This window comes from Lucilia sericata, unplaced genomic scaffold (assembly GCF_015586225.1).
Source record: "Lucilia sericata isolate MDLA Ls3-8-SP2 unplaced genomic scaffold, ASM1558622v1 Contig000249F_arrow, whole genome shotgun sequence".
NCBI lineage: Eukaryota > Metazoa > Arthropoda > Insecta > Diptera > Calliphoridae > Lucilia > Lucilia sericata.
In genome coordinates this window covers 202,512-220,556 of record NW_023994275.1, presented here as the reverse complement: position 1 = coordinate 220,556, position 18,045 = coordinate 202,512, and the positions used below count along the sequence as shown (strand labels likewise).

General features: G+C 31.8%; 2 protein-coding genes across 10 annotated transcripts in view; one reads left to right on the top strand and one right to left on the bottom strand.

Annotated features, from left to right (window-relative positions):
• The window catches only part of LOC119602713 (phosphatidylinositol transfer protein beta isoform), a 49,998-nt gene extending 39,569 nt beyond the window's left edge, over positions 1-10,429 (bottom strand). For 2 of the 8 annotated variants that reach the window (XM_037954367.1, XM_037954374.1), the window contains exons 1-2: positions 10,336-10,429; positions 9,466-9,860 (exon numbers count right to left, since the gene is read on the bottom strand). In XM_037954367.1, coding sequence (XP_037810295.1) covers positions 9,466-9,482 — 17 coding nt within the window. In that variant the 5' untranslated portion in view covers positions 9,483-9,860; positions 10,336-10,429. Of the gene's footprint in view, positions 1-9,465; positions 9,861-10,033 lie in introns of all 8 variants that reach the window. The other 6 variants (XM_037954368.1, XM_037954375.1, XM_037954370.1 and 3 more) reach the window with 6 other exon arrangements.
• A 2,852-nt stretch (positions 10,430-13,281) lies between these two features.
• Positions 13,282-16,574, top strand: LOC119602711 (protein insensitive-like). 2 transcript variants are annotated; one of them, XM_037954364.1, is made up of 3 exons: positions 13,282-13,582; positions 14,605-14,963; positions 15,025-16,574. In XM_037954364.1, exon 3 carries the CDS (start codon positions 15,197-15,199, stop codon positions 16,466-16,468), a length of 1,272 nt encoding a protein of 423 aa, XP_037810292.1. In that variant the 5' UTR covers positions 13,282-13,582; positions 14,605-14,963; positions 15,025-15,196; the 3' UTR covers positions 16,469-16,574. The 2 variants fall into 2 exon arrangements, with proteins under 2 accessions (XP_037810292.1, XP_037810293.1); XM_037954365.1 differs by having other exon boundaries at positions 13,282-14,963.
• The last annotated feature ends 1,471 nt before the right edge of the window (positions 16,575-18,045 follow it).

Genomic DNA, 18,045 nt, shown 5'->3' with positions numbered 1-18,045 from the left:
ATAATACGCCAATATCTCGCCATAAGGAGAAGTATAGTGGAGTAATTACTACAAATGTAGGTATAAAGCAGGGATGTCCTCTATTCCCTCTGATCTTTGCGCTAGTTTTAAACAATATTATGTACAAAGATTGCGAGAAAAGAAGAGGAATTTCCAACGACATCTTGAGGATTTCTACTTCGCAGATGATATTTATCTTATATCCCAAAGACACAGTGATATGCAGAGTAAGTTAAAGGATTTTGTGATTGATTCTAAAGAGGTTGGCCTGAAGGTAAACGTCCAAAAGACAAAGTCCATGCAGACCAATTATACGTTGATAACATCGAAATCGAATTTTTGGAGAACTTTTGTTATTTGGGCTGCATAATGTCAACACAAGGCGGGGGAGATTAGATTAGAACGACGCTGTTTTAGATCTTTTGTGCAGCCCGTAAGTTCACCATATCAGGTTTATTTCACGCATGAAAATAACAGGTTTGATTAGTGAGAGGTTGAGTATATCCTTCGGGGCTAGAGAAGTAGCACCCAAGATTCTAGCTCGACGTGATCCTAGCATTGGACAGATTTCATCCTGACAGCCACAACTTATTGCTTTACCTAGCATGAATTTGGTGACATCTGAGACCGCAGTGTCCCGTGAGTAATCCCGTTAGTATTCTAAAATCGTTTTTGTTAAGCGATAACAACTTTTGAGATTTTCCCTTAGATAACGTAATTACGAGCTTTGTCTGTCTAAGACCTGTTGCAGCTTTCCATTGGAGAGCAAATTCCGATTTGACCGAAGATTCCCATCTTTCTCTGATATACCCTTGTGGAATAAGAAAGAATAGCACGAGGTGGATAAATGGGCGATGGGCGGGGTAGAGAAGGATGTAAGCAAAGCCGTTTTCGATCGGTTTAACAAGATGTGTAGAACATCACAGATATCTATTCACGCAAAATTGCGATTATTCATTGCATCCAAAATAATGGCTTTACTCTATGGAAGCGAATCATGGCTTACATCAGTCTGATATGGCGTATTTTCTAGACAATTGCAATTAGTAATACCGTTTTATGGAGAAGATCAAATAAAACGACCATTAAAAAGAAAATTATGGGTTGGCCTTATTCTTTGTAAAACCCCAGAAAGCATCAGAAGATATGCCTTGTAATGGAACCCTCATGACAGTAGAAGAAGAGGACGCCCGAAGAACCCTTGAACACGAACAATACTGCTGGAGATTGGCGAAATCGACATGTCATTCAATGAAATTTGCGATAAAACATCTAAGAGTGATTTTCAAAGCGGTTTTAAACTAAATTTAAAACTTCAATGACATCTATCGGTCAAAGAAAAAATTTACAGGAACACTTCTCACGATTCTTGAAACATTTATTTGAAAATTCGTTCCATTAGATGCTGAAAAACGATCAAACTTAGCTGAAGTTAAATTTTAAAATTCGTCTCTATATTTAAACTAGACTGAAGTCTATGGCGACGGGTTTTCACAGATCTTGAGAATCGAAATGCCGGAATAGATTTTTGCAAATCCTAGGATCCAGGAAAAAGGCGATTATTGTATAAAATTTGGTATATTTAACGAATTTTTAGTTGTTTGATTTATGCAATTTAAGAAATTTTTGTTTTAACCAATTTTTAAGCCATCAAGTTTACCTTTGATGGCTCAAAATTTAATCGGCTTCCACCACTTAGTACTATTTTTACGTTATTATTTGTTAATCTGCCTTTATTCACATTGTTCATACAATAACTAAATCTCCGCATAAGAAAAACCAAAAATAGTTGAATCATAATCCCAAAACAGATCAATAATTCGTTATTCGTAATAAAAATAAAGGTTGTCGGTAATCGTCTCCATATCACAGCAATATGTATATTTGACTAGAAAGGCAAATACAATACAAACAAAAATGAAGATGACTTTCAACAAAAATCGCTTTTTGGTTATAAAATATTAGTCAGTTTTTTAATAAAATCGTGTTTCGGCTATTAACAGTCAGTCATCTACGTATGCGGACCTGCATACATTATTTATCAATATATATTTTTTTTCATTCTCTTTTAAAAAATGATTAAACACTTAATAGAATTCTGATTAAATGGTTTTAGTCACTGTAATCTAATCAATTATCATGACGTTTTAACTGTTTAACTGAATAATTTTTTTTATAAACAATAAAATAGCAAAAAAAAGTAACAATTTAAATGAATGTTTATACATAGGGTTGATTGATTCTTGTATTAAGTGCAAAACTTTTTTGCATTTAGATAATTTAAAAAAAATAAAAAACAGACTTTTCCGAAATCCATTTCCTTTCGCATTTTAATGTAAATATTTAACCCAAAAAATTCTTTTAATTCTACAGCTTAATTCCCCTAAATGTTTATTTTATTTATTTTTTTTCTTTTTTTTAGAAAATTTTACTTTTTACTAAGAACCTTGCTAAAACATACCTAATCTCTTGTCATAATAAAACATCTAAACTAAACGTTTAAGTACTACTTAAGTAGAAATTATCAATAATTGATTAAATACTAGGAAAATGATGTGTATTCTTTTTTATTGCATTCATTTAAGAATTATTATTTTTTTAGCTTTTACCTTTTATTCGCTTAAGCAGAACTCTTAAGGTCTTTATATAACTTTAAAATGTAGAGCAATCAGAGCTGGAAAATTTAGTACTATTTTATTTTTTTCAAGTACTTTTTTTTGTTAAATAGTTTAGACTAAGCGCAACTAGTCCATAAAAAAGATTAAAGTCTAAACTATAGACTAGATCATGGAGGATAGGATCAACAAGGCACATCGGTGCTGGGCGATATGTAGGAGAACTATAGGCATGAAATGGGTTCATACTCCTACTATGACAAATTGGCTTTATTAGACCAATTCTAGCTTATGCTTTAATAATCTGGTGGACTGCTTTAGACAAAAAGTGCAATATCAAACTACTACAGGGAGTTCAACGTACATACTGCTTGGGTATAAGTGGTGCCATGTGTACTTCAACCAAGGCTCTGGAAACGTTGCTAGATATTCCACCCATTGAAACATATTTAAGATATGAGGCGGCGCTTACAGCCGAACGGCTCTTTACTTTAGGCGAACTGGCCAAAAGCGGTTATAGGACACGTCATCAATGTATACTGGACACATTGGTAGGTTATACACAATCATCGGATGTGCCTGATCGTATACCAGACACAGAATATGTCGGAAACTTTGAAACGCTAATCCCAGTAGGAATTCGTTGCTACACGGATGGCTCTAAATTGGGGGACAAAGTAGGGCTGGGGTTCAATATTAAAGACCCAGAAACAGAAATATACCACCTTTTACCAAATCATAACACAAGCTTCCAGGCAGAAGTACGAGCAATAACGGAATGCGTAAATTAGATTAGAATAAATAAGGCGAACACAGCGCTTAATATATTTACCGATAGCTAGAAAGCAAATAGGGCGATATCATGCGATAGAACTAAATCTAAGATCGTATTGGATTGTAAGAAAGCTTTAACTGAATACTCTCCCTGAGGTAAGGTTCACATCATATGGGTACCAGCCCACTCGGGAGTAGTCGGTAACGAAAGGCCGAATGTAATAGCTTTAAAGGGAAGGGAGCACGAGGCAGTTAACCTGACAAACGCAAAACCATTCGCCGCAACAAAAGCTGAACTAAAAATATGGGTGAGAGAATCCCATAAGGCCTTTTGGAATAATGAAACAGTGGGTAGAACCACGAAGATGCTATGGGTGACCCTGATGAGAGCAAGACAAAAAATCTCCTCAAAATGAGAAAGTCTGAAGTTAGTATGATGGTACGTATTCTGAGTAGACACACAGGATTACGAGCACATCTATGCAAAATTGGACGTGCGGATTCGTACGAATGTAGAGCATGTGGAGAGGACAGTGAAACTCTGGAGCACTTTCTTGCCACTGCCAGGCATTCGTCGAAGTTAGATCCAAGTATCTTGGAAGTGATGTTATTCCGGAAATAACATTCCTGACTAACACTGATTGGAAGATTCTTAGAAATTACGTTCAGGAAACTAAGTTTCTGAACACTGACAAATAATTCATTCAGTTCCTTTCTTTTCATGGTAAAGAGCGCACAACAGGCCCGATAGTGGCCTAGATGTATTTCTTCGGATTTGATGTAGTATACATCCTCCTATAAACCTACCTACCACAGACTAGACCATACACTAGTTAGAAGACCTCTCCATGGACTAGTCAATAGATTAGTTGGATTACAGACTGCTTAAGAGATTAGTATATAGACTACTCAATAGTATAGATCGTAGCCAAGTCAGTAGACTACTCAATAGACAAGTCTATCGACAAACCAATAGACTAGTTCAATAGACAACTTTATAGACCCTTCAAAAGACTAGTTAATAGACTAGCCAACAGATTTGTTAATAGCCTATTCAACAGACTAGTCAACAGACTAATCAACATACTAATCAACGGACTAGTCAACAGAACAGGCTAGTCAACATACAAGGCAATAGCCTTGTCAATAGTCAGCAGACTAGTCAACATACTAGTCAGTACACTCTTCAACAGACTAGTCAATATACTAGTCAACAGACTTATCACTGTCTAGCCAACAGACTAGTTAACAGACTAGCCAACAGACTATTTAACAGACTAGTCAATAGACTAGTCAACAGACTAGTGAATAGATTAGTAAACCGACTGTCAATAGACTAGCCAACAGACTAATTAATAGAATAGTCAACAGACAAGACCATAGACTAGTCAATATACTAGCCAGTAAACTACTAAACAGATTAGTCAATATATTACCCAATAGACTAGTCATAAGTTTAGTTAATAGACTAGTCAACAGACTTTTTAATAGAATAGACAATATACTATTTATAGAATAGTTTACAGACAAGACAATAGACAAGTCAACAGATTAGACAATAGACTAGTCAACGGACTAGTTAATACAATAGTCAAAAGACTAGTCAATAGACTAGTCAACAGACTAGTTGACAGACCAGTCAATAGACTAGTGAAAAGACTTGTCAATAGACTAGTCAATAGACTAGCCAATAGACTAGTCAATAGACAAATCAACAGGCTTGTCAGTAGACTAGTCAATAGATTAGTCAATAGACTATTCAACAGACTAGTCAATAGACTAGCCAATAGACCAGTCAATAGACTAGTCAACATACTAGTCACTAGACTAGTCAACAGAATAGCCAACGAACTATTTAACAGACTCGCCAATAGTCTTGTCAAAAAACTAGCCAATAGATTAGTCAATAGACTAGTCAATAGACTTGTCAATAGACTAGTCAACAGACTAGTCAATAGATTAGTCAATAGAATATTCAATCGACTAGCCAATAGAATAGCCAATAGACTAGTCTATAGTCTAGCAAACAGACTAGTCAATAGATTAGTCAATAAACTATTCAACAGACTAGTCAACAGGCTAGCCCACAGACTAGCCAATAGATTAGTCAGATTAGTCAGTATACTAGTCAATAGAATAGCCAATAGACAAGTCAGTAATAGTACAGACTATTTAATAGAATAGAGATTAGAATTGAACATGTACTAGGTCATAGAATAGTCAATAAACTAGTCAATAAACTGGTCAAAGGATTAGTCAATAAACTAGTGTATGGACTAGTCAACAGACTTGTCAATAGATTAATCAACAGACTAGTCCATAGACTAGATTGGTCAACGGACAAGCCTATTGCCTAGTCAATGGAATAAACTAATTAAACTGTGAGAAATCAATCCATAGATTTATCAATATTCTAGTTTACAAACTAATTAAAGATTAGTCGATAGCCCAAAGATAAGTCAATCGTCTAGTACATAGACTAGTCCATAGACCAGTCTATCGAATAATTAAAAGACTAATAAAGGCAAATACCAGTTATTAAATATACTAGACCATAGATCAGTCAATAGTCTAGTGAATTGAAAAAAAATCGCCTACAAAAAAGTACTAAAATACAGTTTAATTCAAATGTAAATACTATTTGAATATTGCCATGTCTGTTAACAACCAAGACTTTAAATCATATGGGGGCGGGGTATTGTGCCAGTGTCCTCTATCTATTATCTAAAAATTATATCTTATACAAGTAGGTATTTATGTATGTATGTAGGTAAATAAATAAGTGTGTTTGTTAGTTATAATGTGTTTATTGGCAAATTTAATTTTATTTATATAATTTTATATAGTATTGTTGTTGCTATTTTTTTTCTTATCGTCATCTATTTAATGGCACTTATTTTCTTCATTGATTTATTAGTTCTAATTTGTTGTTTTTTTCTCTTTTACTTTTTTTTGTCAATTTCTTTTATTTCGCAACTGCATCATTTCTTTTAAGATCTATGTTTAGTTTTGTTGTTTTATCTATTGTTACTGACAACAATTTTTCATGTTTAAGGTACTAAAAATATAAAACAATATTTATAAAGTAAAAGTGACAATATATTTTGAAAATTATTTTGATAATGACAGTTACAATATTTGGCAATATAATTTTAGCAGTGTTACTAAGGGGAAAACATTATTTGGTTTCACAAATTCCAACAAAAACTTTAAACAATATTTGGTATTGTTTCAATTTCGGTCTATTTAACCTTCAACCTCAATTCTCTTTAATTAAAATAGATTTAAACTTACTTAATCTTTTTAACAAACTTAAAATAAAATATGTTTTATTCCCCAAACGTATGAAGAACTTGACAAAACATTTGTTACCGACATTTTCACATTATTTGTACGAAGAGAAATCTTTCTGTTCCATTTTCTTTTAAAGACAATACCAATAAAGAAAAGCAATTAAAAATTAAATACATACTTTTTTGGAAGCATATAAATAAAATTTGTATGTGTATTTTTCACAAGTGTAAAAACAAGAGTTGTACAATTCAACTGCATTTCAATTGAAATTTTTTCTTAACATTTGTAAAAACAACATTGTTAATTGAAATTTAATGTAATGTTTAGGGTAACAAAAAGGAATAACCTAATAAGAATAGAAATCCAAAAGAATAATATAAAAGAAACTTAAGTTTTAAAGGAAAAGGTTAAATTCTTTAAGCAGCTCTATAGACTTATAGTCTCAAATAATTACCTGGTAATTTATAGAGTAAGGAGCTTTCATTAGACGGTATTTTATTATAATACTTTTTAGAAATTATAACCTTTAACTCCGGCCATCTAAACATCTTTAACAAATGCAATACTCTAACTTAAATAAGTTTAAAAAAGTCATGTATTTTCAATGCCATCTTCTAAATAAACATAAAATATTAAATTAAAATTATTCCTTTTAAAAATCTTTTTTTTTTCAAATTTTAAATTATAATTTTCCCGCAAAACAACCATTACACGCAGTTAACTTTTTATCTTAACTGCATCGTTAATATTTAAATAAAGTTTTTTTAAATCGTTATCTAGGCGTTTATAAAAAATGTGTATTTTTTCTATTAAATTTACCGCCTTTCATTATTGTCGTAAACCAATTATACATATTTTTCCGTACTGCCTATTGCACCTGATAAATACTATTTGAATATTAATGATAAATTGTATAGTTATTAGATAAAAAAATATTTTAATTTATAATAAGAAGAAATATGCAGATACTTATATATGACTGGGGTTCTTTTAATGGCAACATTCTTTAAGTAACTATGCCGGAACGGTGGTATGACATGGACTTGTCCATGGACGTTAAAGACACATCAAAAAGTGTTGTAGTGGCCATGGACATTGTAGTCTATTCTACAGTCTAGTCAATAGTCTAGTCTAAAGTCTAGTCTAAAGTCTAGTCTATAGTCTAGTCAATAGTCTAGTCTATAGTCTAGTCTATAGTCTAGTCTATAGTCTAGTCTATAGTCTAGTCTATAGTCTAGTCTATAGTCTAGTCTATAGTCTAGTCTATACTCTAGTCTATAGTCTAGTCTATATTCTAGTCTATAGTCTAGTCTATAGTCTAGTCTATAGTCTAGTCTATAGTCTAGTCTATAGTCTAGTCTATAGTCTAGTCTATAGTCTAGTCTATAGTCTAGTCTATATTCTAGTCTATAGTCTAGTCTATAGTCTAGTCTATATTCTAGTCTATATTCTAGTCTATAGTCTAGTCTATAGTCTAGTCTATAGTCTAGTCTATATTCTAGTCTATATTCTAGTCTATAGTCTAGTCTATAGTCTAGTCTATAGTCTAGTCTATAGTCTAGTCTATAGTCTAGTCTATAGTCTAGTCTATAGTCTAGTCTATAGTATAGTCTATAGTCTAGTCTATAGTCTAGTCTATAGTCTAGTCTATAGTCTAGTCTATAGTCTAGTCTATAGTCTAGTATATAGTCTAGTCTATAGTCTAGTCTATAGTCTAGTCTATAGTCTAGTCTATAGTCTAGTATATAGTCTAGTCTATAGTCTAGTCTATAGTCTAGTCTATAGTCTAGTCTAGTCTAGTATATAGTCTAGTATATAGTCTAGTCTAGTATATAGTCTGGTCTAGTATTTAGTCTAGTCTAGTCTATAGTCTAGTATATAGTCTAGTCTATAGTCTTGTCTATATTATTGTCTATAGTCTAGTCATAGTCTTGTCTATATTATTGTCCATAGTCTAGTCATAGTCTTGTCTGTAGTTTAGTATATAGTCTTATCTATGTATATGTAGTCTAGTCTATAATCTAGTTTATAGTCTTTAATCTATAGTAAGCTGAGCAGTTATTTAATTTCCTACACAAAATATGTACAAATTCTTAAAGAACTACTTGATTTTATTAAGATAATTGAGGAATTAAATGAATTTTTAAACTCGTACTTAAAAACATAAAAAACATTTGTTAAATATTCATTAATTTAACAAGTTTTATAAACAATTTTTAACTCCAACAACTTAACATTTATGAATAATTCAAACTTAAGCCTCTGCACGTAATCCCGATTAGATAATAACACTTAAAAAAACGCTAAATTAGCAATAATAACAATGTCAAACTATTGTAAAAAAAACACATGTGTTTTTCTTTATCATCCAATAAGAAGAAAAAGAGAGAGAAAGAAAGTGACCATGAGAGAATTATAACAAAAAAAGTCAAACTAGTTAATCGATTTATCACAAAAAATAAGAAATTAAGCGGCAAATATTTTGTTATTAACAATAAAACAATAAATATAAAATTAAAAAAAAATATTTAAAAATTTAATGAAATATTTAAGCTTAAACTTATAAAATTTAAGAAAATCAATAAAACATTTGTTGGCCCCAAAAAAAGGACACTTTCTAAATGACAAACTTAGGAACGAAGAGATTAAAATAAGAAAACAAAGAAAAGAGAGCAAATTTATTGTTTTTTTTTTTTTTTTTTTTTTTTGCTATTACTAAATACAAAATAGGGTATAAAAGTGAAAAGAAAAAAAAAAGAAAAAACATGTAATTTATACTTACAATTCTTTAATCAGCATTTTTTACGATTTTCTTTTAACTTGTTGTAATTAATTAAATATTAATACACAATTGTTAATAACGATTGAATTTGTTCACTTGTTTTTCTTTAATGAAATTGAAAATATATTTTTCTTCACAAATTTTGTTATTATAGTTGCTGTTTAGTAGTTTTTGTTGTTGTTGATATTAAATTTGACACTGATATCAGCAGCATTCACTTTATTCGTATTTATTTGTTGTTGTACGTACAAATGTTTGTTGTATTTTTTTATTATTATTTTTGTGTGTGAGAGTAGTAATGGTGTGATGAAGAAGGAAACAAATATAAAAAGGGGGAAATATATCGAAGGAGAACCGTTGTCGTCGTAACGGGGAGAGAAGGTCGTGGCTCTGAGCTGGCAAATATAAAAAAGTATAATTTATGTTAAAAAAAAATATGTTGAAAAATCCTATATTACAAACATTTTTAATTGAATTTTAACAGAAATTAAATAACTTTGGATTAAGTTTAGAAAAAAAAAACAGAAATTTTAAGCTATAAATTAAAACTTTGTATTAAATTAAATACACGTTAGAGAATTTGCAAATAAAGAAAAAATCTATTGAATTTTTTTCACATCTACTCCGCACACATAAAATATCTGAAAAAAGTTGTCTCCAACAATGTTTCTTTGATGACGTCCTCCTTTTAGTTTTTTTTTCTTTTATTTTTTGTATGTGTATTGGCAAATTTTTTTTTTGCCTTTTTTTCTTCAAATGATTCTCACTTTATTAAATATTGTTTATTTAACACTTTTGCTTTAGGTTTCTTCAAGTTTTAAAAATTTCTAATTAATTAATTTTAATTTATTGGAAATTAATTTTCTTTACTTTTTTATCTTCCAATTACGAACGTAACTTTTATTTGTAGCCGCTCGAAAAATCCATCTGTTAAATGTAGCAGAGACCTGCACCGACAAACATTGACAACGGCGGCAGCGATATTTGACAATTCAAATTTCGGTGGCGGCTCAAAATCGCATGTAAACCGGCTAAATTTGCAACTGTGCTTTTAAAATTTTCAACGTTATGGAATAGAAGCGAGATGCTAGTGATTAAAAAGCGCGATTTTGGAAGAAAATATTTTGAAAAATCGGCATTTTGAATATTTTCTAATATAATACCGGTTTTTAACATAAAAATAAACAATATTCTGTTAAATCAGTATTTTAAAATTCATATTTTTTCTATATTGGTTTTGACAGCACTTAAAAAAAGTACTACCAAATTTGGTATGAATTTGGTGATTATACAGCTATGTGCCGGTTCACACTTTTTTGGGAAACATTTGATTTTTGTGTGTAAGAGAAATAGAATTTTTGTGTGTAAGAGAATCTCACACACAAAATTAAAAGTTTCCAAAAAAAAGGTTCCCAGTGTGAACCGGCACTATGCTGGCTGCTGCTCAGAAAAGCAGTGAATTAATTTTATTTTTTATATATGTGGAGCTTCAGACAGTTTTTGTGAAATTTTTGATTTTGTGTGTGGGAGAAAGAGATGGTTGATATTTCGTTCTCTTTTTCTCATACACAAATTCAAAAGTTTCCCAAAAAAGTTTTCCTGTGTAAGCCGAGAATATGGAGTATGACAGTATGGCTACACTAAAAAGTGCCGGCACCCAGTTAAACAAGCCAAAGTTCTATGTTCGGCTGTGGCGAATCTTATGTACCCTTCACCAAGTATGTTTAAAAAAAACGGTTTTTATTTATTTTTAAGAATTTAATTTTAAAAAATTTCAACTTATTTTATTTTTGTATTTTTCTTATGTACCGTTATATTTATATCTGCATCAAAGTAAAAAACAACAATAACAAAGAAACACATCATTTCTAGTACAAGTCGCATTTTGCGTTGACTTGTATGATACAATCGCAGAAATAGATGTTGTATCTTTACACAAATATCACACATAACATACACAACTGCATTACCTATTCATAAAAAATTCAACTGTATTACCACACTCAAACAAATAAAAACTGTATTACCCAAATATAACTGCTTATCTCGTTGTTGAAGGTTTTTATGCTTTTTTTATAATTTGTTAAAGAAATTTTCAGAGGTAGTCTCAGATTTTCGCTCATATTTGTGTTATATATAGACCGATTTTGCCAATGGGAAACTTCTCAAAAGCAAGCCTGGGTCACGTGACACGAAATTGCCGATATGTATTTTACTCCCAAAGCTTAATAAGATTCTTTTTTAATGTATTTTTAGAATTGTATAGAGCCGGTTTTATGGAATAAGATTACTGTGTTATTCCAACTAATTTGGCTTTTAAAATGGAAGCTTTAAATAAGCTGCAAACAATTCAACCAATGAAAAACCAAATAATTAATGATATTTCATTCTATGCACGTCGGGAAAATTAAACTACATCGATGTTAGAAATTATGGGCTTTTTCGGAAATGCATCAATGGAATTGACCCAAAGCCGATTCTACCCCACTTCCATTTAAGTTACCGTAGTTTTTATTCAATATCTCTGCATTCTTTACCATGTTTCGTCCATTATCTGCAATAATACATTAAATTTGATTCTCTTCTATATCAAATACTTTCTATTTCCAGATATACATAGGTTCTCTGTGCAATTAACCCAAAAGTTTTAACTGAAAGTTTATTTTCACAATACTGTTGTACATTTACACCTAAAACTACACGATTATGTCTGGTTGCGGCAATTTTCACTATATTATTGTAAATTTACACCTAAAACTCCACGATTATGTCTGGTGACGGTATCCTTTTAATTTTTAATAATTTTATTTCACTTTTAATTTCATTACATTTGTCGGGTATCTTCTGGATTTGTTAAATATTTTTCTGTTCCTAGGCCTTACAGTTGAAAAAACTTGAATTGATGTGTTGACATACATAAAACTTTTTTCACTTCAACTTATTTTCCAAAATTGTTGGAATGTTTTTTTTTCTTGCATTTTTTAATGATATCCTTTTTACATTTACGCCTTTGCTTTATAGTCCGCGGTTCTTTCAACTTCTTATACATAATTCCATTTGTTAGCTTTCCATTATATTTTTTTAATGCTTCTCGCCGATTTTTTGTTCTTTAATACCAATATATCTATATTTTCTTTCTAATATTATAACTAAAATTTGAATACACATTGTTGAAAAAATATATAAAAGTTGTAGAATAACGCGCTATAAATAAAACAAAAAATGTATGCTAAAGAACTTGTGGCGTAGGATACAAAGAAGGTATTAAAAACAGGCAAAATGACATCTAACTTTTTAGCTTTATTTTGATATAAATCATTATAAGGGTACAAATATTCATGCCATATTGTATTTATAAAAAAACACTGTGTTTTTGCTGCGATTTTAGCATTTCTGCAGTGCTGATGATAAACCCAATGGAGAAATAAAACTGACTTGCAAGGGAATACACGTAGCAGCAGCGTTTACATCTATTTTCAGCAAAGGCCAAAAAACACATAATTTATGCGCTATAAAATTATATTAATTCTGGCAATATTATTTAAAACAGAAAATTAAATTTCCCTAGATGAGGGAAATTTTAACAATGTTGCCGACAATTCCTGTATTGTGTCCTGTTTTACCACAAACACTGTTTTATCTTTCAACGTGAGTTAAGTATGCAGTTTAAATAGAATATTAAATTTTTCATTACAAATCAATAGAAACATTTTGAGTGATTGCTAAAGTATGTAAATACCAAAAGTTCAATGCATAAAGGTGGTTATTGTTGATTATCGATCGAAAATATTTATTTAAGTGGTTTGTCTTGATACTTAAAAGATGGCGAAAGCTTGCCAGTCATCAACAACTTTGGCATCGAATATGGCCGGCAATAAGATTTCTTGTCGCAATAGAGGACAGAGTCCTATTCACGTTTTCATAAAGTTTTGCAGGTGTCATTGGACGTATTGATACAAAGACATTGTCAATGTTAACATCTCCTTCACTATTACAATAAAGTTTTGCAGGTGTCATTGGATGTAGTGATATAACGACATTGTAAATGTTAACTTCTCCTTCACTATTACTATTTTCTGAGGCTGAAAAGATCTTGCTGTTTTGCACTGCTATTAAGGTTTGTATGTTTATAAATCGAACTTTACTGATTCTGGACAAACTATTAGCGCCACAGAGACGTACTCGTATTTGAGGTTTAAAGGTTATATTGCTGCTAGTGCCATAAATCAGTCAACTAGAATGCCAATTAGATTAGAAAGAAATATATTTAGAATTTCTTACTAAAATACCTTAATTTTACCTGTCACAGTAAATTCCAATTTATTTTTATATACCACCAGCAGGACCATACAACTGTACACTAATAAGGCGTTTGTTTAACTGTACTACCTAAATGATGATATCAATACAAAATATCCTAATGAGAACTTCATAAGAATTGATGAACAATTAATTTATGCTAAAAGTTTTAATGGTGGAAAATTAAGTATAGACATTTAACTATTAGTGTTGTTATAGTTTACATTACATTCCCCTGATCCATTTAGACAACCTCAAAACTACTCTCTTGATTTGTTAAATGTAGCATGTTTTTTTTTTTAATTTCGATTAGTTTTGGTCCTAGGTCTTTGAGGAGTACTCTTAACACAGTTGCCTCAATTTTTGTAGAGTTCTTGAGTTGATGTCTGCTAATGCCGATGTTCTTTAGTGAATTTGTTGAATTTGACATAGTATTTATATCAGTCAATTGAAAGCATATTAGGCCCTAAAAGGAGAGCTAGGATATTGACATTTTCCATAAATATGTCTGTAGATTAATCGAGTCTTCAAAACCGAACACCAATACTGACACTATTGATGGATATATACAATAGTTATATACATACAACGACAAAGAAAGTCCATAATGTCCACCCCACTTCTTATACATTCGTTTGAATTCATACGTCCAATTTTGCATAGTTGTGCATTTGTGTGTCCAGTTAGAATATGTACAATTATACTATCTTCGAATTTGCTCGTTCTGAGGACGAGAAACCTTTTCTCGTTAGTGTAACCGCATAGGATCTCTGTGGTTCTAATCACCGTTTCATTAGTTCACTTACAGAATTTCCCGCCCATATTTTCAACTCATTCCAGGTTGCATTCTTTGGGTTCATTTTCCTTTAAAGCAAATACATCGTACTTTCGTTGCCGATTAATCCAGAAAGTCCTGGTACACCTTTGATGCCCAAAGTATATATATTACAGTCCAATACGGCCTTAGATTAATATGGTTTCTTGTAAGATAACTGTGGACATTTTGAGGTCACAGATTTATGTCAGGAGTTATTTTTTCCGTAGTTCTTATGAAATTCTCACTAATATTATTGCTTAAATAGGATTAGTAAATTATTTGATGCACCAGCTGTTGGATTGTAAAAACAATTGGAATTTACAAATTTAGGTAGTTTAGTAAGAATTTCAAATGATCTTTCCTACTATCCTTGATCTAATTGGTAAGTATTCTTGTTAAACATGCAACTAGTACATCTAGCAGGTAACAAAGGATTTCAACAGGTAAAAAGACACCCAGAGTCGATATTAGCCAACTATTTAAAGGAGTACGGAGTAAGAATTTCCAAACAGAACTTATTTGAACGTCAAAGTATAAAGTGATATTAAAAAATTAATCATCTTTATAAAAGTTTTACCGATTTATATCCAAAACCAACTAAGAACAATATTTAAAATGGAAGCAAAAATGGTACAACTACAACCCATGACAGTAATGGTTGGATCTGCCAATAAATTCAAAGGCATTTTGGAAACTGAAGATCGCCCCCTAATGGTTAATGCCTGGTCACAAACTACAAGCGACGATTTTTCATATTTATATGAAATTGAAAATTTGGAGAAACAATCTCAAAGAGAAAAGGAACTAGAGGAGAAAATCAAAATACTAGAAGAAAATCTCAAGGCTCACAGCGAATTGTTATCACAAATACATGCCACCTCCGCTAGGACATCAGCATTATTATCGCAACAGCAGCAAACATCAGCTCCAGAACCTATCAGTAATGTTAACTGCAATAGTAACACTAATAGCAATATTATAAATGGTATAGCACAATCAAGTCCAAAAATTGTCAACACCGTAAACTCCATTTCCCAAGTGAATTGTTCTCCTAGTGAAAGTGTTAAATACACCATTATTGCTGAAGGTATAGCAAATCATAGTGGTGAACCGATTGAAATTGAGCTGGCAGAAGATGATGGAGCATTAAATTTAAATAGTTCAGCTGATTCCGAGCGCTTGGAAATTTGTCTGGAGCCCGAAGAAAATATAGAGGTTAAAACTGAATACAATATTGAGAATAATCGAGTTGTTGAAACATTATCAGATACTACACCCAATGAGCAGCATTTTATAAAGAAGCGGAAGCTGACCTCAGAGCAGCTAGATGTTTCCTATAAACCTCCTGTACAAAAACGTTTCAGTAATGGTAATAGTTTGCCCAAGACCGGTAAAGTTCAAATTAAAAACATCCAAACCTTAACACCAGTGCAAATCAATAAGACCTCTATAGCCTCAGAAAATAGTAATTCACCATCGTTTAATAGTGAAGGTGGCGTCAATATTGACAACGTCATGGTGTCCATAGGACCCAATAATACCCGCATACCAGCGAAACTTTATGAAAATATGAATTGGACTTCCGCCTCGATTGCGACAAGAAAACTTCTTATGGCCATATTCGATCGCAAAGTCTTGGCCACACATTCGATGACCGGTAGACCTTCGCCAGCTTTTAAGGATCAAGGCAAACCCCTTAAGCAAATGTTGGATCCATTAATCATAGCCGATATTATATTCGCCGTTACACGCAAGTGCAATGTTTCCGATAAGGAAGTGCGCAATGCCATCACTACCAAATGTGCCGACGAAAATAAAATGATGAAATTACAAATTAACAAACGCACGCCTATGAGAGGAATGAATAAAGAAAATATGAATTATTAATAAAATTTATTTTTTTTTTGTTATATTATTAATTATTAAGATTTATTTAGAATTAAGTATAATATAAGCTCTCTTTACAAATCAAGTTTTGTAAATAAAAAAGTTTTATTAAATCAATTTTCCCCGTATAATATTACACCCTTCTAGTTCTTGGGAGTATCGTGTGTCTCCAGATGTTCTTTGATCGACCTCGTCTTCTTGAATCTTGAAAATTCTTCCTTTCTATTTAGTATCTTCAGCGTCTTCTGTTGGGACATACATAACTACTCTACTCTTGAAACGAACCATTATTACTCGGTCCATTAGTGCCGCTCAACATGCCTACCTTAAAGGTTGAGAATTGAGAGTGCATGAGGTGGTAAGTTGTATTAAGCACGCTTTAAATAATCACTCCTAAAGCCAATCATCATTTCACGTGAAATAAGTACTTTTTAGTCGTGAAAAAAAATTCACCTGTTGTGAAATTTGTTGAAGTATTTTTTTTATTATTTAGTTTGATGGCTGAGCTCTTAAGCAAAACACCAGGGTATCCCACGTTGGTTTAAAGGAAATCCTCCAAGTCGACCTATATCTTCATATAGGAAGCTTTAGAAAAAGTTGAGTTTTTATTGTCTTCACCAGGGTATAAACGTTTGAGTATTCTATGGTCTCCACCAATAAAACATATCCTCACTTGAGGTGATACAAAAGCACGAGGTTAATGTAGACAACATATAACTTTGAACTGTTATACGAAGTAATACACTATACCAGTGCGAGTGAGACGCAAAACTGTCGAAAGACAGGTATTCAAAAGCTATTTGAATCAGAAGACAGGAAGACGTCAAAGGAAATTGTATATCCACGGAGGCTCTTCACTAGATAAGCTCTCGATAATGGCAAAAGATATAGGACAGAGCGTTAACTAGTCCGCACACGCATGTAAAGAGTACTCCTAAAAGGACTATGATTGGTCCAAAACTAATCCAAATATATGGAAAACAAGTAAGAAATTATAGTCGGGCGAGGCCGACCATATAATACCCTACACCTGTTACAAAAATAAAATGTGATTTAGTTTTCATAATAAAGCATTGTAGTTGAATTGTACCTTGCCTCAGATATACTTAAGACATTTATTGTTGAATAAAATTGTGGACATTTAAGTCAAATTTTGAAGGTGGCTTTGTATAGGTACTATGGTCAAATGAGACCCTATAATTATAAAATTCATGAGGGTCATCAAGGCTAGTATAGCACTTGGTTTTGCAGCTTTTTGTTGAGATACGAGTATATTAAACATAATTATGAATTTAAAAGCCCTATTCGTCGGGTTATTGGCTAGGAGAAATAATGGACCGATGTTAACCATTTTCAATAGGCTTTGTCTCCGGTGCCATAGAAGATCATGTGCCAAATTTCATTGAATTATCTTTAAAATTGTGACCTGTAGTATGATTACAAGGTTTACAAGCCCTATTCCGGGGTTCAGTTGTATGTTGGCTAGGTGAAATAATGGTCCGATGTTAACGATTTTCAATAGGTTTTGTCTTCGGTACCATAGAAGATCATGTGCCAAATTTCATTGAATTATCTAT